We start from the raw sequence: 18528 nt of genomic DNA on the forward strand, positions 1-18528 counted from the left end.
CCTACTGCTGTGTCATTGCTGAGATGAGGAGCTGTGATTCCTGAGCTCTGCAGGTTGGGAGATACAGGCTGTGACCTCCCTTTCCCAGTGACCTTGTGCATAGACACAAAGCAGCTGAAGCACATGCTCAGCTCAGGGTAGCTGCAATTCACCACCTGGGGATTGCCAACCATTTAGAGCAGCCAGAAACAACATGCCAGCCCATCATCTGCCCCATGGCAGGGCACACAAACCAGCAGAGCCCATAGCAGTGCTCTCAGTCAGGAGTGAGACATCATGGTACCCCATGCAATGTCACTTGGTGGCTCTGCTCCAAGAATATTTCTCATAGTCCAGCAAATCCAGAAAAGCCTTGTTAATTGTTTATGATAAACTTCTTACAAAAAAAAAAAAAAAAAAAAAAAAAAACCAAAAAAAAAAACCACTCCACATTGAGGAACTGGGTCCTGTGTAATTAGGTCCACGTAGGATTTTCTTCACCAGAAAAAGAAAGGTCAGTTAAATGGATACAGAGGAATCATCTTCATCATTAGTTATGATTCTTATAATAATCTTTTTTAAAGGCAAATTTACTGCTTTAACTCATTTCGCTTCAAAAATCTAAAGTGCATGCATGAGCATAGATGTCACATACAGTGTTAGCCAGATACAGTGACAGAGGTAGAGAACTAAATTTCCTGAAGAAATTATTTTGAGAGCCATAATCCTTTTCTTTACCTGTTCCTTTTCCTCCCTCCCTAAATGGGAAGAGAGCTCTGTTAAAAGTGGTATTTTTTCTTAGGTGTTTTTTTGCCAGCACTGTATGTCCATCTAGATTGACCCAAGTGCATTTTCACATTGAGGCCATAGCAGGGAGGTTTCCTCTTTCTGATCTGCAGCTCACTCATTCTGCTCTTGTTTTTGCAGGATTCGGGGCAAGTCATTCCTCTTATTGTGGAAAGCTGTATCAGATTTATAAATTTATATGGTAAGATCTGAAAAAACGATGTCATTTCATTATTGCCCTGACTTTTTTGTGTATCTTTTAGCACCACATTTAGCACTCATTTAGCACCACACCTTTGTTTTTAAAATACAGATTTTAAGTATATTAAAAAATAAAGTAATTTTTCAGCACTGTCTCCCATCTTTTCTGCAGGTCTTCAGCATCAGGGGATTTTTAGAGTGTCTGGTTCCCAGGTGGAAGTCAATGATATTAAAAATTCATTTGAGAGAGGTAATTGGATTTTCATATATTTGAGCACTTTAATATCTGACATTTAAAAATCTCGTAAATTCTAATCATTTTCTCTGTGTGCTGCACCTAAAACTTTCCACCATCACATGCTTAAACGTGAAGTGCAATGATGACATGTGCATGTTTTCCCCCCATTACATCCTAGGAGCTTGAGGGTTTTTCTCATTTTGTTTGGACAAGGCATGTGACTCTACAATCAACTGTAAACATTAGTTTTTTGTTAATGGTAAACTGCAAATAATAGTTTTTGTATATTTTATTTTAAAGATCCTCAGAAGAGAAAGGTAATGAGTTTAATTTGATTCAAGAGACCACTTAAAGAAATTTGAAAGTCCTGTTGCTTGATCTTCTGGAATACAAGTGCTCAACTGTCTGACCCCTCTGCCAAAGTTTCATCATGATCGAGGCAAATAGGGAATTAAAAAAAGGGTCATTCCATTTTTCATTCCCAAGGGAAAGTTCAGCCCCCAGAGGAGGAATTACATGAAAAATGCCAGGAAGTACAACCAGCTTTTTTAATATCAGTGACTTTCAACACCCAGCCTTGGATTGCTCTGCTAGGGAAACTAGGATCCAGCCATCCTCCAACTGTGTTGAAGCAATACTTGTTAGAATCCTTTTAAATCTTACACTCTTTTTTTCTTAAGTGTAAAAGCTGGGTTGTTTTAATTTCTAGGGAAAATTAAAATTTCTTCAGATCAGCTGCAAATGACAAAAACCTTGAAGCAATAAGTCTTGTGACTAAAAGCATAAAAAAGATGCACAGTATTTTGCTCCCCAGTATTAGTTATATATATATAGCTTGTTAAACCTGATATTTTCTTTGACAAGATACGTAAAGCAGCTGTTTTCACTTGCTAAGTGAAGCCACATCCCTCCATTCTGCAGCTTTTAAATCTGCTTATTCTTAATTCCTCCTCCTAGATAGTGTTATCCTTGAAGATCCATACATTTTAAAGTGTTTCAAAATAAAGATTATTTATATAATTTAAAGTTACATAAATAAAACAGTGCAGCCATGGCTGAGGTTTCAGTTAGATTTTCAAGAAAGTGGTTGCATATATTCCTGATATTTTAATTTTTTAGAATGAAGACCCATATTCAATTCAATGAGTGGTCTGACTCCATTTGTTTTATGTAGGGCTCCAAAGAAAAGTCTGCAAAACTCTATTCAATTAAGAGTGTTTGGCTTTTTTATTTTACTAACTGTAAATCATAATGTGTCCATAAATACCTAGCTGGAAGTTCAGGACTTAAGAGATCACTAGGTTATGTAATTTTAAGGAAGTATTTAGGCTGCCTTTTTTTAGTTTAATCATAGCCTGGGATTTCTAAATCAGTGTTTATTATCTCACTTGAATGCTTGCATTGCCACCTCCCACATACTAAAAACAAAAACCGCCCAAAATGTCACTCACTTTTAAAGATGTTCCGTGCAAGAATGCTCCTGCATGTGTGTTTCATTCACTCTATTTACTTTTTAAGGTGAAAATCCTTTGGCAGATGACCAAAGTAACCATGACATTAACTCAGTTGCTGGAGTACTGAAGCTCTATTTCCGAGGGCTGGAAAATCCTGTCTTTCCTAAGGAAAGATTTAATGATCTTATTTCTTGTATCAGTAAGTATTAATTTCTGGTTTTTCCTCAATAGAATTTTACTTTCAGATACACAGTAGTAGCCTGAAAAGACAGCTAACTTCACACATTTTCTTGAGATTATTTGTTTGCTGTGTGTAGCAGTCTGGCTCAGTTGTTAGTCATACTCACAGCTGCGGTTGTTCCCTTTTTCCATTGGGATTAATGTACAGTACAATTCTTTGTTTAACAGGGCAGGAAGAATATCCTCTGGTATACAAGGCATAGTTAAATTTAAACACATTATTATTTCCCTCTGTGCACTGAGGCAGACAGAAGCAAATGAAGTCATGAACATGCAAACAGATTGTGTTACTTTCCAAGGTTTTCATGCCCCACAGCTTGGGGTCAGCACTGGTGAATATGTAACTAACTGCTCAACATTGTGTGAGTCTGGACCTTTATTGTGTTCTGCTGAAAACCACCAGTCTAACCCCGAAAACTCTTGGGGGCAGGGATGGAGGGGAACAGCTGAGTGTTGTCTGCAGGAGAGCTTGGTCTGCCTTCCCGCACATGAGTTGTAACGGGATGCCTTGGAGGAGCATTGCATGGTCTGTGCCCTGCTGGTGCTCGTGACCAGACATGGAGAGGTGTTAGTAATTTGGAAAGTTGTCAGTGGATGAGTGAATTGCCCTGACATGCACAAAACCTCTTCCAGTTCACTGGCCCCTGCAGGTGTTGAGCGGTGAGGCCAAGCCAGCCATCAGTAGACTTGCTGTTCCCTGTGGGCACAGTGGTCAGAGGAGCTAGCTTGGAGGAAGAATTTCCTTTCTACCCTTCCTTTATAACTTGCCCCCTTCAACTGAATGGAGAAGGAGGCAGTTTCACAGGTAATGAGAGCCAGTCCTTTGGGATATTAATTAGGCCAGGCTCTCCAAACTGTTATTTTGGCAGAGATCTCAGCCCAGCAGGCAGGGCCACCAGTTGATGGGTGCCCTGAGTCCCAGGCTGGCAATCAGGTGTGGTTTTTGGCTGTGTGTGTGTGGTTTGCTTCCCACACAGGGAAGATTGCAGTAACTCCTCCTAGAGGTTACAGATGCGTGCAGCGCTGCAGTCACATCTGTGTGCGGTATTTTGCATTTCATTGGTTTTGCAGGGTTTTCTGCAGCTGTTGCTACACTTACAGACTTGGTGGCACTGAGGAGTCCTAAAGACCTGAAAACCACAGTTTAGCAGTCTGATCCCTGATGCTGAGCGGGACAGTGTCTTTTTAGGAAGCATAATCCTGGTTCTGCTTCAGTTCAGCTTTAACTGACTGTGGTGCCACAGCCCAGAAAATTTCTGCAAGTCATAGGAATTGAAATGTAAAAAAGGATCATTTTGAGTGGGTGATTTTCTACATGACAGGGATGATAGAACTTTGCCTAATAATCCTGTGCAGGTTTCCATAACTTCTGGATGAATTAAAGTTTATCTGCTGGAAAAATTTGTTGATTTAGTGGCTTTGGTTGATAAAAAATCTACCACATTCTTGGATAAGCTGTTCAAATGAATAATCACTTTCATCATTAAACATTTGTACTAGATTTCTTTCTCAAAGTTTCTGCTGTCAGATTCTGCCCATTTGATGTTTTTATGTCTTCATTATTTTGACTAAGCATTAAGAGAAGTATAAATGGTGGTTCATACGCCTGAAGATGTTACTGCCATCTGCTGTGTTGAAGAGATTTAAATACAATTGTAAACTAAATTTTAAAATACCCAGCCTTATAAATGTTTTCCAAGAAGAGGAACCTGCATGATTTCAGAGTTCTCATTCACCATTGAAGGTGCTGAAGAGGGAATGGGGTATTTGGAAAGAGGGGTGGAAGCTCAATGGACTGAGCAGATACATCTATGTGGCACCTGCACAGGCAGGAGAGATTCACCTGCCTTCCAGAACATCACTGTCTGAGAGGGTTCCTGTTCAGTTACCCTGAAAAAAGTCTTTCTTTTGTTGTAAAGAACTTCGAGAAAAATGGCTGTGAATACTAGATCCCTAGTGCTAGATCTTGTATCTTGTATCTTGTAAGATCTTTTCCATAGAGAATGCCCAACTCTTGCATGTTCCTAGTAGGCAATTAATTATTTTCTTGCGAAAGAGTTGACAACCTTTTATTTAAATAATAGTGTCATCCAGCAGAACTGAAATCAGTAACAACAACAGCCTGGAACAAAGTCCCTGCTTTTCACAACAACATTTTAAAATGTTTATTGAGAAAGGTGTTGCCATCTGATCCTGGTTTAGACTGTGTTCTCTGAGGATGTTATAAATCTGGATTGTCATCTCTATGACAGTTTGTCAAAACAAGGTGTAATGACTGAGTAGTTCTGCTAGCTTTGACTTTTGGTATACCTGTTGTACAGGAAAGCAGAGGATTTTAGTCTGATATGTTGTAAGAGCCTGATACCTGTTTTCTTACAGGTTTTGGGAGAAGCATGGGGGGGATAATTTTGTTGTTTGGTTTGGTTTACACGAGGTTATCATTAGGGGCATGCTAAAATGGCATATCAATGCCTTCAGCACAGGGAGGAGAATTAGTTAAGTGGGGCAAATTGGGACAAGGGGGCTTTCTCTGTGAGCACACCAGGGTGAGTTTGCTTTGTGTTGTCACAGTGGGGGGAGTTTGAATGAAGTATGAGGACAAGAACAGCTCTTGTGCCTTGCACCCAGAGCCAGCCCCAGAACCATATCCTGAGAACAAAGGGCTGTGTGGCTGCATCTTCTGGTTATCTGAGAAGCCTGAGGTGGAGTATTTTTACAGCTGGGTACTGTTCTATGTGCTTTGTTGAATGGTGCACCACTTCCAAGGAATCAGAATGCTTTGTTGGGAAAAACAGAAACAAACAAACAAAAAAAACAACCAAACAAAAAACCCCAGCATTTCAAAATACACTATGTAGCACCTACATGGTACATACTGTCATAAACCATGGGTCAAAAACACCATTGCCATTGCTATATTTTAAGCTTAACACTGGATATCTTGCAAACAGGAAAATTGTCTAGGCAAGATTTCTCCTTCATTTCAGACTTTGAATCAGTCATAGTTGTATAAGTTTTTTTCTGTGCTTATGTGGCACAGAATACATATTATGCATCTTGGTCTTCCTGCTAATGGGAGCAGGGCCAGACTCCCTTTTTCTGTGAGAACTTCGGTTAATGTAGCTTCTTTAGATCACAGTTGATACATAAAATCCACAAAACTTTCACATGTTTAATTATGCGTTTTTAAATACTCTTAATTCAAGTTGCATTCATGATCTGAAAAACAGTGAGGAAAGGAATAAACATTCTTTTCAAGTAGTTTTTCAAGATAAATGTCAGTGTGGTTTCTTAATTGTTGGCAGAAATTGTTACAGAAGGGTAGAGGGAGAAAGGAAATTTGTAAAGTTAATGTTCACATAAAACTGTAAAAGGGCAGAATGTCACACATTTTATATGGAAATGTAATATTGCCAGTGAAAAACCCCTTGGAACTGAAGTACTTAGTTATGGATGTCAGGCATAATTGAGGCTACAGCTGCAAAATGAACCTTTCCTCAGAACAGCCACAGAGAAATTCCTTTACATTTATGCATGTATTTCCAAATGAAATAGAGCATTGTGAGTTAATGCTTTCCATTTTGTAAATACAGTAGAAACAACGTGAAATTGCTGTGATTTTTATGCCAATTTATATTAATTACACTCATGAGAACAATGTTATTCTGTTTGGGCTTATGATCTAATTTAGATAAAATTTGGGCCAAGTTGTATGTGCTGGGTCAGAGCAAGCATGAAAGGTAGAACAGAACATAAAGAATCCATCTGATAATGGGCCATAATGGTTTCTTCTCATCTTAAGGAGTGGCTACTCTTGGTCCCAGCAGCATTCTGTTTTCCAGAGGACAATCCAAGGTTGGGGTGGGAAGGAGGGGAGTCACACTGCACTTCTTTCTGCCCCTTTGTAGGAAAGATTGGGCCAAAAACAAGTATTTGTAACAGGAGCTGCATGGAGGCAGAAGGTGCAGAAGCTGAACTCAGTAGGGCTGGCTAGTGAGCCAGCTGGGGGGACTCATTCACTTCACTGCTGGGGGACTGCAGTTTCTCTCCTGGCATGAGCTCTTACACACATGGCTTACTTGAGTCCACATTTACATAGACAGCTGTGCCATGCAGCAGCAGCCACATCTCAGCTATTCAGACTGCTTAATGTCTGCACAGAGCATTACAGTTCTTCATGGTTTCATCTCCCTTGCCTTAAATTTCATAGTCAGAAATGGAAAGATGAATGAAAACTGATGTCCTTTTTTTCTTATGATTTTTATCATTTTAGTCCCTTGCCACCAGCAGTGCCTGTTTACCCAAAGACCTAAATGTTATGAAAGAAAATTATTTTACTTCTTTTCCAGACTATTGCCCATTACTTAAAGACTAAAAAACTACTCAGAATCATCAACTCTCCATGAAAAACTTTTACCAAAATAGAAAGTGTTTTCCTCCCTAAGTGACAGTGGAGACTGCTGGGTTTGTCCTCTGGTAATGCCTTCTTAAATAGATCTGAAAGAGCTGTAAGTGGCCCTGCTCAGTTAATATATACATACCTTTGAGCTGGATTGGACTCATCGACCAAAATGAAAAGAGGCACAAATTGTTAACTTCAGCACTAATACATATTCATGTAGATAACTTGTCAGCTGCAAATTGACCATAAAAATTACATCTGCAAGTGTAACTCAGTCCCATTTGACATTCACAGGGTGTGTAAAATACGCATTAGGCATTCACTCTGTTACTAGTAGGCACCATACCAAGTGGAAATTGCAAGTAACTCCCACAAAGAGATACTACATTGGATTTTATCCTTCAAAGCCATGGTCCTAAAGCAGAGAGACATTGCCATTGTTTGCTTCCTCCTTTGTGCTGTCATTGCTTGTGAAATATGCTTACCTTGCATAGCACTGGATGTTGGTTGTAACACAATTCATTAGTTGCTGACACCAGGTTTCTTCTTCCATATGTTTTGATCAACAGTATCTTCCCTTTGCCAAATGTTTGCAGTCCTGTTGTTCATACTGAGATTGGCCCATGGAGGCTGGCTGTTTAGAGAGGCTGGTCAAACATTTGCAATCCAGAACTGATGTTTCAGTTGTTTTCAGGTGTTTCTGAGCTCTGCCTGCTCCCAGGCTGAACCTTCTCAGTTGGATAACCATGTCTCACCTCCAGTGCAGGAGAGACTGTGTGTACAACCAACTACAGTGCTTCCTTTGCTTCTTTAAATTAAAAAAATGGAGTAGCATGCAGCTGTCCAGTTGGCCCAAAATACTTTGAAACCACCAGTAATTGCTCTCATGCAAAAGACTTGTATTCTGCATCACTGCATTGATATATTTGAGTATATTGCCTTTTACATGCTCCACTACCTCAGTTATTGTTTAATTAAACTTTATTTTACATTTCCTTAATGTTATTTGGGATGGATATACCCCTATTTTCATTTCTAAGTTAGTTTTTGTTTATTTGTGTTTGGGGGCTTTTGTTAGTAACTGCGTTTTCTCCCCTCTCAGGTTTCCTCTACTCTTCTGTGGTAGATTGTTCACTTCTGATCTCTTTCACTTTATAGTTACCTTTCAAAAACCTCATCCTGAGTCACCAGGTGGTTAAAACTGTTATTTCTCCTGGAAGAGAAAAGTAGAGATTGATTGTTTCTGTGTGTCTCTACAGTCAGTGTAGGTGACAGTGCCTCTCCAAAAGAGTTTCCAGTGTTCTTGGAGAAAGTTTTCACTTTCAGGGCTTGAGTGTTGAAGCACTTTTCAAGGCTTGAGTGCCTAGGATTTATGTATATCTCATGTGATTGAGAACCAGTCCTTAGTGTGTGGCTGACAGAGAGGCAGCTAGCTGATAAATATATGCAATGACATTAATCTCATCTGAATTCATTCATCCAGATCAAGGACATGGAACATTTGCAGAGTAAGTCCCTGTGAGATCAGTAAATAAAGTATTTTCCAAGAGCAATGCAGGACTGCACCTCAACTGATTTTCTTGTGGAATTTGTGATATTCCTTTTTGGAGGATTTTATGAACAAGTTGGACAGACATCCCTCAGAGGGGATTAAAGTGAAGTCATAGGCTAAGATTGTAGACTTAAATGACCTCGAAGCTTTCTGTTTTCATTTTTTGTAGTAACTGGTGGAGGCTTCTTAGATCTAAAACACCTCAGAAACTTTGATGCCTAGATAATGTTATGGATAGACAGAAAATCAAATTCCTTATATTGTTAGGAAACTGTCTTCCACTCTTGTCTGATGAAGATGCATTAATAGTTCTGGGCTCAGGTGCCTGGCTCTTCCACAAAGCGCTATAGTTGTGAAACTCCAGAAGCTGCCTCCTTCCCCTCCTCTTGTTTCACCCTACCAGTATCTCCTGTGCTCTGCTTTGACAGAAGCACAGTGTTCCCACAACAAACTGCTTCTCATTTAGCTGACAAGAAACTCCTGCTTGTGGGTTTGACCCCAACCCATGGCAGAGATGGGTCTGGAAGGCAGATGTGTCAGACCAGAGCTCCAAAAGTTTTGCTTTGCTCTGAGAACTGGGAGCTAGAAAATAATAACCATTTCACACTCTGTGTTATTTACTTGACATTAGTCTTGATTTATAGTTGATATTCCTGTGTCCTTATAGACATCTCTCTTCCCCGTCTCTCTCCGCAGTAAGAAAAAGTACATTATTCTCAGTGTGTTTGGCCTTGCTAAAGGCTTGTCCTCTTGCTTGTCTTTGGGAATATGAGTCTCATCATATCGTTAGAGTAATGAACCAGTTTTCAAATCCCCTGATTTCTATTTCAGCTTGGCAATTAAATTGCCTTACTAGGACAAATCATGTAATAGCAAGAACTTCTGTTTTCTTAGCTGAGAAATGGATAATACCTCATCAGGCACTCAGGTAAAAAAAATCAGAGTAATGAAATAGTGTCTCCAATAGAAGTACTGTGAGAAGGGAGGCGTGTCCAACTCTCTCCTGCATCGAGCTTGCCATTATTTCCTTGCAGCAACCAGCTCATAGTTTAGATGACCCTTCTGCCCTGAGGCTCTCTTCAGCAAAGCCATTGGAGGCAAAGCAATGTTTTAGCTTTCTTCTGCATGGGAAGCAACAGAGCTGCAAATTCTTTCTGCCTGCATGTTAAAAGATTGCTCTGTATTCATTCCATCTTCCCTAAGTACCCGAACACTCATGTGCTGCATACACTCAAGCAATGAGGAAATCCAGTTCCACATTTAAAAACAGCATGCAAATACATTACATCATTACCTAGCTCCTTTAAACCAAATCAGTGCTGGGAAATAAAAGCCACTTGAAATAAAGTGGAAAGCACATAAATTTACCTCTTGACAGTAGTTTGGATTTTCAGTAAAGGGATGTTCATGGAAACTGGGTCCAGTGTTACCAGGAAAGTACTGGAAACGCACACATCTCATTCAAGTGTGTATGGCTTGTAACTGCTTCAGTATGGAGTTCAGGTCACTTCCAGTACTTAGTACTGATCATGCTCCTGGTAGGACAGCTGGGATAGTTCAACACGAGACTACACAGCCAGAATCTCTGTACCTACTCCACCATCTCTGTGCTGACTACTGGGACTGGTTCCTGACTCATGCATCTGTCAAAGTTGTCTAGGAATTGCTTAGAAGAATTGTAGTCAGCAGGAACCACAAGCACATTGGAGTGTGATAATTACTGAGTGGTAGTTGCCTGCCAGTGTGCCCCATCCTGGTTGAGCTCACTAGTTTAGACAGAGCTATTGCAGCCATACAGGCAACACACTGCTAGAAGGAGCTGCTGAACCCACCTTGGGTCCCAGCCTGGCGCATTTCTCAGGTCTGATTTGAATTTAGCAGTGACTGAACCTGGAGCAGGGCCAGTCTCCAGAATTGTCTGGAGGAGGCAGGACTGTAGCACAAAGTATTAGATAGGAAAGGCTGTAGTGCAGAAGGCAAGTGCTGGTGTTGCATCAAAACTCCCCTCCAGCTTCCCACATGCAGCACACAGTGCTGCTGAAGCAGGAGTGTTGAAAGATGCATTGGAATGGGAAAGGACAGCTGTAGTTAATCTCTGGATCTTCACTATGCAAGCAGCTCCCAGACTTGGCATGTCCCTGCCATGGACACCAGTTCTTAACCAGCAATCAGAAATACTTCTTGACTCATGCAGTCCATGTTTACAAGAAACATAAAAATAAATTTCAGGTCCCATGCTCCACTTGAGACGGCTTGAACTGATTTCCAGCTAGTGTTTGGGTTCAGAGTGACTCATTAGGTTATAAATTATACAGCTTGTCAGCAGTCCTTTTTCTACCAGCTCTGCAGCAGCTCACCAGGGACACTGTCCAGCCTTCCATGTCTCTGCTGGGGAATACTGTTTTACTTCCTGCCAGAGTTTTGCTACTCTGCCTCTGCAGTAGATCCCATAACCCAAATGGACTTCCTCCTTGCAAGCAGTGGTAGGCTCTTGTGCTTCTACAGAACTCTGATGGAGGCCAGTTTGATCCCGTCCCAGAATCTTTTGTTCCAGCACATGAGTGGTGCTGAGCCAGTAGAATCTCCTGTGAATGCTGATGTGGGAGCAGATCTCACACTGTTTTGCTGCACTGGCATTTCCTAGTGAGCTTATAACACTTCTAGGTGGCAAACAAAGTCTTGATGCCAACGTGCTCTTCTAATGCTTAGTTTTTAATACCAAAATAACAATTACAAGATGCCAGTTTTCTTCTAAGAAATGTAAGTCAACACACATTTTGCATCTACAAATAAATACTGTAATAGCCATACCAAAGAGCACATAAGTGCTCTTTGGTAAACAGAATTACACACCAGTAATTCTGTTTACGCTTACCACATTTTTACATAAGTAATTATTTTATTTGTGTGTTCCTAAATACCACATTTTGTGGTACAATCTGCTTTTCAGGTCTTGGATTCAGCTCCTGTTTCTGATTTCCAAATTTCTGAATATCCACTTTAGTGCCACTGGATAGGATTTCTCGTCTTAGTCTGCTAAGATTTCCCCTAGATGTTGTTAATTGCAGCATACTTTCTTGGCTCACCTAAAAACCATTACTGAAATTTGAGGTTGTTCTCACAGTGTCATTTACTGTGGACTCAGAAAACACACTGAGTTAAAAACTGAGATACTGCTTTTTCTGAAAATCGGTTCAAGCTTTTATCCCATCATTGCCCGACTTGCAGCCACATAGTATTTCTGACCAACACAGAAGATAGTGCATCCTTGTTACAAGACATTAGGAACTGATGCTTTTATCAGATGATTTTTCCCACTTCAGAAGAATTTCTGTGGACTGCTGTAAAATCATTTGAGAAAAATGCAATCTTTGTGTTTCTTGGCTCCATACCAAAAAAAGAAAATAAGGCCTTTCTCCTATTTTGCCACTAAGAGAGTTATAGCTGGACATTTGATTAAGAAAATTTGCTAGAGAAGCTTGGTGATTGTATTATATATCTGATGGGGAAATTCAAATAAAGAGAATGTATTTGAAAAGAAAGGCCAGCATCTTTCCTTGGTTCCTTCAGGTTTTGTACTGATTTTGTGGTTTTGTGAACTGTCAAGCTCAGCAGGTGTCCAGCATTTCACTTAGATTTATATCTTCTTTAAAAACTGTTACTTTTAAGCTGTGTGGTTTTAATGAGACAGGAAAGAACTTCTAGATCTCATTTTTCTAATAGGCCAGGATTAGAGGCATGTGATAAGAAGTCAAAGTAAATTGAGTAAATTTACTTTGAATGCTCTTTTTGACCATCATATATAAGGGAACATAAAATATTTTCTTCTGTTTGCAGGAATAGACAATCTCTATGAGAGGGCTCTTCACATCCGCAAACTCCTCCTTACTTTGCCCAGGTCGGTCCTTATAGTGATGAGATACCTCTTTGCCTTCCTCAATCAGTAAGTACTGACCCCAGGTACTGCAGATTTCTCTGCCTTCCTTTGCTGCTGTTGAACGTCCTTGGGTTTACTCATAGTCTATGCAAAATTCACAGTTAAGCTCAATTTAATACAAAATATGAGCTTCTCATTGGCAGTGGAAATTGAATGAAAGCACTGGATTCCATTCAAATTAAAATTCCATTTGTCCAGAATTGAACAAGACAGATAAAAGTGTTGTCTGAAATGGGGAGTGCAGGCTACAGCATTAAAGTTGGCAACAAAATAAGCTGATAAGAAAAATAACTGTAGCTACATCAAAACTAGTTTATGCAATTTAAAAATGCATTTCTGTTCCTTATCTCAAGCTGATTTCTCCTGATGGGAAAAAAAACCCAGTATATTCAAGCAACACAGGCACTACAAGCTACCTGTTTGATGCTAGGCACTGCCAGGGTGAGACTTTGTCTTGCTGCTTCTGTTTTCTGATAACAGGAGTATGAGTATAGAGAGCACACATCCCCTGTGTATGCTTTGATGTAGAGTAGCTTGTTTCTCACATTGCAAAACACAGGCTGGAAGGAGGGTTGTGTGAGAGGGAAAGTGGTGTTCATGTCTTCATCATCTCAGAAAAAAACTTCTTCTTCCTGTAAGAGAAAATAAAAGCCATGGGCAATTGAACTGTGTTTCTTCCTCCAGTCCTTCATGGCCCTCTCTGGTTTTGCTGACCCCAATAAGGTTTCACAGAAAATTTTGCTTATGTGCACTTTGCCTTGATCCTGACTTTTCTCTTTCTACCGTCAATTTGTCTGTTTCCTGTTCTATCTGTTTTCATATCACCTTTTTCCTCTTTTTTCCTAAATTTGCCCTTTGCTGATTCATTCTGTCTTTGTGACCTTCCCCATTTCATTCAGCCTGTCTGTTCCTATAGAAACAGGGTCTTTTGCAGCCAGGTTATTTGTTCATGCCTGTAGTCACAGCTGTTCCTGTTTCCTTTCTTCTAGCTTTTCTGAACCAGTTTCAAGCACTGTGTAAGAGAGAGACAGAGATCTAAAGTTTTATGAAAATGACCATTCATTTGAAGCTGAATTCATCCCCCAAAAATGACACCATGTAAATGTCTTAAAAGCTTGCATCACAGCTTCTCCTCTGCAGAGACATACAGATCAACCAGAGCTGTGTAGGGTTGTACTTGTTATGTGATCATGTTAGCTACATCTGTGCTCTCCACAGGAATGCAGTTTGGAAAGCAGATTAAATACCTTACTGCCTCCAAATTGCTCCTGGTACATCCACAGAAAAATATTCCCATTATTTGACTTCCTGCAAATCCCATTCTGCTTTTTGCATATGCAGTTTTTTGCATATGCCTGCTTGACCACATGAAGTCATGAGGTCTCATGGCAGACCTAACCTGCAGTAGCCTCCCACACAAAGCTCCAAAGTTAGATCAAGTTGCTCAAGGCTTTGGCCAGTCAAGAACCTCAAATGGCAGCAACTCCACAGCCTTTCCAGGCAGTCAGTCCCAGTACTAGGTCACTCTTACAGTAAAGAAATTTTTTCCTGCTTTCCTTGGAATATCCCTTGCTGTGTCTACTGCCTCTCATCTCTTTACACCTGTGTCTGTCTTGCTTTTGTTAATAATTTTATATATAGTAGGAGATTGCAGCTAAATTTTCCAGTAACCTTTTTATCCAAAGGCTGAACAAACCCAATTCTCTCTTCTTTAGATTATAATGCATATGCTTCAGCTCCCCAGCCATCTCTGCAGTAGTCCTTTTCTGGGCTTGTACCAGTTTGTCAGTCTCTCAAAACTAGCCACAGAACCTCGTGTGCAGCTTCACAAGCACCAGTTGAAAAGGAATAATTCATTCCCTTAACCTGCTGGCTTTTCTCTTCTGCAAATGCTGTGGAATGACTTCCATGCCATGGGCAGGACTTTGCATTCATCCTTATTGAACTTAGTTGAATTCCCATTTCTCCATTCCTCCATCTTGTCAAGGTTCTTCTAAATGGTAGCCCTGTGTCTGACCTTTGGCACATTTACTGCTCCCTTCCCAGTGTGGCATCACCTGTAAGCTGGCTGAGTGTGAACTCCATCCCCTTGTGTAGGTCTTTCCTGGAGATGCTGAACAGTACCAGACTTGCTCTTGAGCCCTGAGGAGCCATGCTTATTAACAGCCATCAGCAGAACTTCACATTTCGCAATGATAGCTACAATCATTTTTTACAGTTTTGCATGTATAAAGTCTGAACCACCTGATAAATCAGAAGAACAAGATGTCTCCAATTAACACACAGGACAGGATAGTAAATCATGGCATTATAAAGGGGCAAACATGATTAATTTTAAAAGCTAGTTATGAGGGTAGTCATGTAGAAGGTTTGCCTCATGCATATGTATTGATTAAACATGGAAAACACTCTCTAAAATTCCCTTTCTGGAGGAAACATGGTGTTGTATTTATAGGGCATCCCAGCACTTCAGATTCTACTTGATTGGCCCCACACAGAACCATTCAAAAGCCAGAAAAGGCATTCAGTAAAAATGCCAATGCCTTTAAACAAGGGAATAAATAGCAATTTCTCATTCAAATTAAGAGATTAGGAACCTTGCATTTCTGGAATAAAGGAGAGCTTGCAAAAGTTGATTAATAACAATGAAGGCTTTTCATTTGGACACTTCCATAATGAAACTGTTGTGGGAGTTCGTGGGCAGAAGGCAAGGTGCTTAGGAATTTTAGTCTGTATGGTAAAAACAGAAACCAAAAGTCACAAGAGCCCTTGCAAGATCCAGGAATCTAGTTGCCTGCAGAAGACAATTCAGTGTGCCTAAGTTGTGTAGCCAGCTGTTGAAAGAGATGTGCCAAGGTCTAATGGAAATGTGTACCCACTTTGCCTTCAGTTCACTTGGAGCATTGCTGAGATAGAAGCAGCAGTTGATGTTAGCCCATTAAGTCAGTGTGCACTCAGCATGGTAGCCTGGGAGCACATATATATATACATAAATATATATGTGCTGTAAACTCACTTTATAGTGTATATAATCTAGTGAAGAAATCTTGGGTTTTCATTCTGTTACTTTATGTGGGATTGTCAATGACAACAGGAAATCTCTAAGTTGTGATTTTAAAAAGTTTTCTACAGTTTTCAGAACAAGGTTAGTTACAGTGGAAAAGTCAATTTTCTTGATTTTTCTGTTATAACAGCCTTTCACAGTACAGTGATGAAAACATGATGGATCCATACAACTTGGCCATTTGTTTTGGGCCAACCCTGATGCCTGTTCCAGACATACAAGACCAGGTGTCTTGTCAGGCACATGTGAATGAGATAATCAAAACTATCATCATCCATCATGAGGCTATTTTTCCAGATGTGAAAGAACTTGATGGACCAGTGTATGAAAAGTGCATGGCTGGAGATGACTATTGGTAAGTCTCCTAAACAAAATCACTAGGCTGGGTGGAAGTATGAAGATAAATGAGAGGAGCATTTAGATCGACACAGTAAAGTGTTAAGTATGAAAAAGTGAAGCAAAGGCAATCATGATGGTGTTTCCTACAACTTTTTGTGGAGGAAGTTGCTTTGTGTTCAGCCAGAGATAGAATTCTGGGTGTACAGAGCATGCAGGCAGGTAGGAAATTGTTTCTTTGGCAGTGAACCACCTTAGAAAATTTCAGCTTATGATGCCTGCTCCTTTTCTTGTGCTTTAACAGGGCAGGTAGCTAAATACCACACAGCCACTCACTCACTCTCCCCACAGTGTGATGAGGGAGAGAATTGAGGAAAAAATGTAAAATTCATGTGTTGAAATGAAGAAGTTTAATAGGACAGAAAAGAAAGGGCAAATAACAATAATCAGTATATGCAAAACAAGTGCTGCACTATGCTTTTGTTCATCATCACTGATGGGTGCCCAGCCAGTGCCCGAGCAGCAGCCCCTGACCAGCTTTGTCCCAAGTTTATATGCTGAGCATGACACCACATGGTCTGGAATACCCATTTGGTTGCTTGGGGTCCTGGCTGTGTCTCCTTCCAGCTTCTTGTGCCCCCAAGTCTACTTGCAGGTATGGTGGGGTGTTCAGTGTAAACACTGCTCAGGAGCAACTAAAACATCAGTGTGTTACCAACATTATTCTCATCCTGAATACAAAACACAGCACTGTACCAGCTACATGGAGGAAAATTAACTCTATCCCAGCCAAAACCAGGACACCCCCTTGGCAGCAAACACACACACTTCTTATTTATAAAGGAATCAAAGCCCTCAATTCTGAGGGCTTCTTAATGTTAGAATTTTGTTTCAAGGAAATGCATTTAGGCTTCTTTATTAATTATGTATTCATAGCACACTAGGATAATTATGTTGCACTTAACTTTGTAACATTATAAGAATAATTTTAAATAATTTCACGGAGGTGGCATATTTTTGATGTATGTGGTTCCTCTCTGCTTGCCTCCAGTGACAGCCCATACAGTGAGCATGGTACCTTGGAGGAGGGGGACCAGGATGCCAGTACAGAGCCCCACACCAGTGAAGACGGTGAGTCTGTTACTTTACTGTGCCTTTGATGGGGGTAAGTTCTACAGGTGTTCCAGGCAGGAGGCCTTCTTCCTTTCCTAACTGTGTCTTATTTGAAAGAAGGAGATTTCAGTCCTGATGTTCTGTACCAAATCTTCAATCTCTGTTTGTGTACTTTTGCACTCTTGATTCATCTGTGTTTGACCAGCTGTTTCCTTGTTCTCTCCTGATTTGCCCAGTCACAGGAAGGGCAAGAGAGAAACTATTTCAGTCAGCACATATTATTTTCTGACATAGTGTTACATTTTTAGTGACTCTTTTGTCTACAAAAACTAAGCTTGTCAAAAGCGTGCCCTTAAATATTGCAGCTAGAGGATATTTGCCATTGAAGCTCTATTTTTATATGAATTTAAAAGCTGCTCTAAAGTATTTATAACAACTTAAAAACATGTGTGTACCCCCCACAGTGAAACTTTTGAACAGTAATAATTTTCTGTAAATATCAATCACATATACTTCTGGGTATGAGATGTATCAATGAAAAAAATGATGCAACTCTATTATATTAATTCTTTTTATCCAGGTCATAAGTGTGTATTCAACTGTGACAGTTTGACCATCCTTCAGATGTCCCTCACGATAACTTCTGCCAAGTTTCAAGCAAATTTTACAGATAGAAAAGGATTCTCAAAATTATTATATAACTACTATTTTTGTGAGAATTAGTAGCTCATTAGAGGTGAAGGATTCAGAATAACAGTCCACGTAGAGAAGAGCAGCAGTGTGAGCTCTTTGCCTATCTGGCCAGCAGGCAACCCAGACAGAGCAACCAGCAACGTACAGCAGTAGAAACAAAAGCTTCCCCTTGTCCCTTGCAGAGGATGTGTGGAGGAAGGAAGAGGAAAAGACAGAGCAGAGGAGAGGGGAGGAAAAGAGCTACAGCAGAGAAGGATTTTTTTTTTTTAAATAATGTCATAAAGGATACTGTTCAGGAGCTGGGACAATTGCTGTAGGGAAGGGAAGCCGGAAGGTGTATGTATAGGAAACTGCCTACCCTGGTCCCATTGCACACAGAGCAAGGTAAACAATAGTTCCACTCTGGCTGTACCCGTCTGCTTTGTCACGTACGCAGGCTGTCAGTGACAGATTGTCTGTCTCTTCCCCTTTGCCAAGGTGAGGAGGGGCAGGCAGAGTCTGTCAGTGCAGCTCTTTGGAGAGGAGGGACATTT

General features: G+C 40.3%; 1 protein-coding gene across 3 annotated transcripts in view; it reads left to right on the plus strand.

The window, feature by feature from the left end:
- Positions 1-18528, plus strand: part of SRGAP1 (SLIT-ROBO Rho GTPase activating protein 1) — a 139733-nt gene that overhangs the window by 108629 nt on the left and 12576 nt on the right. For 2 of the 3 annotated variants that reach the window (XM_030237956.2, XM_030237958.2), the window contains exons 13-18: positions 907-967; positions 1139-1216; positions 2723-2857; positions 12690-12795; positions 15984-16208; positions 17241-17320. In XM_030237956.2, the coding sequence (XP_030093816.2) occupies positions 907-967; positions 1139-1216; positions 2723-2857; positions 12690-12795; positions 15984-16208; positions 17241-17320 (685 nt within the window). Of the gene's footprint in view, positions 1-906; positions 968-1138; positions 1217-2722; positions 2858-12689; positions 12796-15983; positions 16209-17240; positions 17321-18528 lie in introns of those variants that run through there. The other variant, XR_001991449.3, reaches the window with a different exon arrangement.

This window comes from Serinus canaria, chromosome 1A (genome assembly GCF_022539315.1).
Source record: "Serinus canaria isolate serCan28SL12 chromosome 1A, serCan2020, whole genome shotgun sequence".
Lineage (NCBI taxonomy): Eukaryota > Metazoa > Chordata > Aves > Passeriformes > Fringillidae > Serinus > Serinus canaria.